Genomic DNA, 5,408 nt, shown 5'->3' with positions numbered 1-5,408 from the left:
GATGATGATGATGATGATGATGATGATGATGATTCTCTCCGCTCCATCAAATCACTATTACGCTCCTTTATTACCTTCTTCACCAGTCCACACTACCAGACGTTGAAGCTGCTTCTACAAACCCTAGTGTTGCATGCGCGTGTGGAAAATGCTTAATAAAACATGAAATATTGACTGGAAAATGGACAAATGCATTTAATCATGGATGGACAATGATGGCAAACTTTAACGAACACTTTTAGTTCTCAAAAAAAAAAATTTTAAATCGGAAAAGGCATTTGCTTTACTAAATCCGCCTAGTCTGATTCTAATAGGCTACTGGAGAAAATAATGAACACGGACAATTTGTTACATTTAGCCTATGAATATTTTTGTTAAATTCACGGTAATGTGGGGATGTAACAAGCATTACATCTCTGAATTTTGGTGACTGTAAATTCAAATGTGTCATTCAATTTTAAATGTCAATATACTCAATTATATAAGACACTGAAATATGTTTGGCGTCGTAAAATGACGCTTCATAATAATGTAAGGCTTCATAAAATTCATAAAAATGTGTCTCTCTATTAACACTTCTGGAAATGTCCCTTAAATTATAAGATTTATACTGTTAACTAAAGCATACCTTTTAATAAAAAACATTTCAACAATATATTACTGAAAGTATTCTATATATACTTTATACTAACTAAAATATAGACTACAAGTAGACAGTTTTACAGTAAAAATGCATGTATCGTCTTTTAAAATGTTTTTACCATAATAGTTGACAAATCAACAGTTTAATTAACAATTTCATAGTATCGTTTTAATCTTTTTCTAAATCAATACATTTAAATATCCGTTTAGGATAGGAAGTTCAGAATGTCAAAAAACGATATGTTAAGCAACGTAGCTTTTAATATTGTTATAATATACATTTTCTTATTTTATGTTTAAAGATTTCGATATTTCTTGTCATATTCAACACTTCAAGGCGAACAAGATTGAAGTACTTGGTTTACACTGCCACACAATAATACACACTGCAGTCTAGTTATCGCGTGGCCTCGGATAGGAGGGGCCTCGCGCTTAAGTAGCATGCCAATCAAGCCGTCAACTTCAAATTGTGAGAGGTCCAGAGGGTCGACGCATCACTAGACGTTCCTCCTGACGAGACCGCGCTTCTGCACCAAGCGAGAGTTATCGCTGTGATTGAAAGTGGATTGCCCTTCTCTCCTGTAAATCTCCAGCAGAGTTGTAAATCTCCATCAGAGTTCCTCGGGAGTTGGACATGTCGTTCCCCCAGCTGTGTTACCCACAGTTCCTAAACGCCTCCCAAGAGGTGTACGGAGCGGAGCGCACGGCTGTCATGCCGTCCTCTCCACGCGAGGGAAGCTCGGAGAACAGCGCAAATCCCGCGACTGCAGCGGCTGCGATCACGCCAATGCTCGGCATGTACGCGAATCCGTGGACCGTGCAAAACTATAGCGCCTTCTTACCTTACAACAGTGCCGAGCTGGCCCTGCTCTCTCAGATGGTAAGATACCTTGTACCTTTTTTTTCCCTACAGTTCTTTGCCGCGGATAAATATCTATTTTTGAATTGATGAATGAAGCATTAATGTCACGGTTAAATCATAATTGCCACAATCACAATAACTAATCTTTATCAAATGCATGATATAATCATGTCATGAAATATATATATATATTTTTTTTTTTAAATATCAATAAATGTCTAGTTAAAAAGAAAAAAATATAATTGGTAATTTTTTCACTCACACAAACTGATACAAAACTTTAATTAAAAAAATGAAACCACGAGTTATGCTTATTGTATTTATTTTTATGATTAATTTTGCTTTTATATTTGAACTAATTCATGAACTTTTTGCAAACCTTTCCATTTAGTAAAAATCGTTAAATAATGACTAGTTACATGTAGGCTAATAATTTGTAATTGTAGCGGTTAATGATTTAAATATGAGTTTTCAATTGGTTGTTTTAAAGTTAACTGCAGCTAAAATGTTTGTTGCAACAGTTCCAGAGATCCTACACCTTACTAGTCGTTCTGTTACACAGGCCTATTTCTGAGAGTTTAAACACTTTTACTCATAATTTATACTTGTACTTATTTGACACTTTTCCAATCCCCAGGGGTCGCAGTATGAGTTGAAGGATAACCCCGGGGCTCACCCACCAGGATTTGCAGTCCACGCTGCGCCCGGTTTCTACCCATACGGCCAGTACCAGTACGGTGATCCGGCCCGGGCTAAGAGCGCTACCAGAGAGACCACCAGCACACTGAAAGCATGGTTGCAGGAGCATAAAAAGAACCCCTACCCCACCAAGGGCGAGAAGATCATGCTGGCCATCATCACTAAGATGACCCTTACGCAGGTGTCCACCTGGTTCGCCAACGCGCGCCGGAGACTCAAGAAGGAGAATAAAGTGACCTGGGGTCGCAGCGCGGAAGACAGAGACGGACGAATTTTCGACAGCGACAATGACGACGACGCGGACAAAAACGACGACGAGGAAGAAATCGATCTAGAGACCATCGATATGGACAAGCCTGAGGAGCCCAGAGGAGATCAGAACAAGGACAGCTCGGATAATCAGCGCGAGAGAGAAAACGTGGAAACACCGCGGATATTATCCTCACCATCAGCACTTAAAAACACGGACAGCCCTATGTCGAGTAGTAATAAAGAGCAGAGTGTGGTCAAAAGCGTTGGTGAGGTGTCTCCTTGTGGACCGGTGTGTCAGCGGCCTGGGAACAGCAAACCCAAAATCTGGTCCTTGGCGGAGACGGCCACAAGTCCCGATAACACGCAGAAACTCGGTGTCTCCTCGACGCCCGCAGGCCTCAGGGCCTCACCCTCGCCCCATCCCGCTTTCCTCTCCACTAACGGGATTTATACGTGCCAGATTGGGAAACTACACAACTGGGCGAGCGCCGCTTTCCTCAGTGCAAATTCTCTGATGGGTGTGCGCTCACTTTTGAGTCAAAACACTAACATCCCAAACCACAGCCCCGTTACGAAACCCTCATCTGCCTCTGGGTCTCCATGTCTAGACAGCGACAACTCATCCGACAGTTTCAGTCCTAAACATAATGGTTCGTTTTCAGTATGCAAAGTCCTTTACAAGATTGTGATTGATATTTTTGTCACATTATCCAACAACATTTTTAGTCTCGACTATTTGGTTAAACGTTAGTTTAAAAAAATACGTTTTCATTTATTTCCCCTTTTGAATTGTATTTAGATCAAGAGAACCTTCAGAGAATTGAATCTCCAACACTCGCGTCCAGACCACCGTTCCCAGTCATCCACGACAGGTAAATTATAGCCTACACGAACGGTTTTAATTGCATCAAACTTTTATTAGCTTTAATAATTACAAAAACACAGTTTCACTTCACACATAAGTCAAAAGAACAGTCGGAGTCATTTTATAACAACCTTCCTTAACATGTTGTAATGGCTAATGAGCACCATCAGATATAAGCTAGCTATCATTCAGCATTATTAAATGCATTCAAATGGTTAGAAACTCTTTCATTTACATTTAAATAGCAATTAAACTTTGATTAACACATTTTTATTAATACTCCTAAATACTGATGTGTGGCTTGTTAATTGCTTAATTAAAGCAATTCAACTACTAAGCGGAGAAAATAAGTTATTTGCATCGAGATCACTTTTGACTTTGCGTGTCATTTGTTTGAAATACATTTGTACTAATTTTCCCCATTTCTCTACTCACACAGGTCTCATCATGAAACATCACAGCGCGCTCTGAAGACTATTTCATGAACACAGAACTTATCAGAAACCTCTAAATTATTTAACGAAACTAAAATGTGACAATACAATAACAACATATACGTCATCAGATAGACCAAAATAATTTTTGTATTTCTTAATGCGCTCCCATCCTGCAATATATATATGTATATATATTTTGTATTTCCATTTAAATTTCATTTCAGCACGTTTGAGTTTTCCGTGTAGCTCGCCAGCATTTCTTTTACAGAGTTAATAAGAGTTATTTGTCAGAAATTGTGAAAATTATATATTTTTGTGTAATAAACTAAATGAGATGAACTGTGTTACTGAAATCCATTCTCTTAAGTTGAATAATTGTGAGTTATTTATTCAAAAGCCACGACTGAATGAAGACACAGAGTAGTTTCGTTACTGTCGTCTTGCTACTTTAATTGTGCAAGCAAATTATATGTTAAAAATGGTGAAATAATATTAATAAGTGGAAAAATAACATTTATATAACTTTAATGATACGGCATATTATGAACATGTCAACATATGATCTAAATTATATTGTATTAAACCGTTGATTTACAAAAAAATATGCATCAACACCAGTTAATTCGTAATACCGTGGAAAACAACTGAAGATGATTTTACCAAAGCATGTTAAAGTTGTCAGTGTGTAGAAACATGTCAAGCTACCGCTTGGAAATAACCGTAAGTAGGCAACGGCGACATCTATTGGCAGGTTTCTCGAATTTGTTTAGAATGCAAAATTATTCAAATTCTCAAAAGAATCGAAAGGCTACATGAATAAGCGCTATTTATTAAAGAAAAAATACGATAAAAATAGAATCCGTTAATGCAAAGGTATTGCAACATTAGTTAGTATTTCATGTTACCTAGCAAGAAATCACAAAATGTGACAAACGTAGAAACCTCTTTAAAAATGTCAGTCTCATTCAAAGTGATGTGTTTAAAAAATAAGGTGAGAGGATGCATGTTTTTGAACTGAATTACTTTTGAGATTTTTTGTTTTTTTTATCAAAACGCAGAAACAAGTTGCTGCAATTCAAACAAATGACTAGTTATGCACGATTAAATTGTTTGAGAGTTCATAGCTCGGTTTCAACAGAAGGCGAAAGCTCTCCTTACACAACCTCGACAGCTGACTGAAATATGGAGACAGAGGAATATGGATCGCAGCTGTTCAAATGCCAGCGCACAGCATGTGTGTTATAGCTACTCGGAGGAGAGTGGGGTGTGCATGGAGATTATGTCAGTCATAAGTAGAATATAAAGGCCTGCTAAAACAGGACGAGCTACACCTGAACTACTGGAGCTCTGTGGTGTATCAACATCAAGATAAAGCGGTCATTCGCTAAAAAGCTTGTTTTATATGTTTTGCTTTATTATTTTAAAACCAAAAAGAATTTTGAAGCAACACGTTGCAGCATTCTAACTATTGATAACGCGCCGAGGTATGATTTAACAACACGAGGGTAGCAATTTACAACATTGACTTTGTTTCATTACAGCATAACTGAACTAAAATATACCTAGGCTATACAGATTTTAACTTATTATAACTAACTTATTATAAATTGTTACATACTCAAGCGTGAAAATCAGGGACCTCTCGCGGGAC

The 5,408-nt window shown here is 37.6% G+C and overlaps 1 protein-coding gene across 1 annotated transcript; it reads left to right on the top strand.

The window, feature by feature from the left end:
- Window positions 1–1,109: 1,109 nt before the first annotated feature.
- On the top strand, window positions 1,110–4,005 carry LOC107595626 (iroquois-class homeodomain protein irx-1-like). Its single transcript, XM_016286099.1, has 4 exons — window positions 1,110–1,522; window positions 2,142–3,105; window positions 3,255–3,327; window positions 3,760–4,005. Exons 1-4 carry the CDS (start codon window positions 1,277–1,279, stop codon window positions 3,803–3,805), a joined length of 1,329 nt encoding a protein of 442 aa, XP_016141585.1. The 5' UTR covers window positions 1,110–1,276; the 3' UTR covers window positions 3,806–4,005.
- The last annotated feature ends 1,403 nt before the right edge of the window (window positions 4,006–5,408 follow it).

This window comes from Sinocyclocheilus grahami, unplaced genomic scaffold, assembly GCF_001515645.1.
Source record: "Sinocyclocheilus grahami isolate Dianchi unplaced genomic scaffold, SAMN03320097.WGS_v1.1 scaffold205.1, whole genome shotgun sequence".
NCBI lineage: Eukaryota > Metazoa > Chordata > Actinopteri > Cypriniformes > Cyprinidae > Sinocyclocheilus > Sinocyclocheilus grahami.
This window is presented reverse-complemented; position numbering and strand designations above follow the sequence as displayed.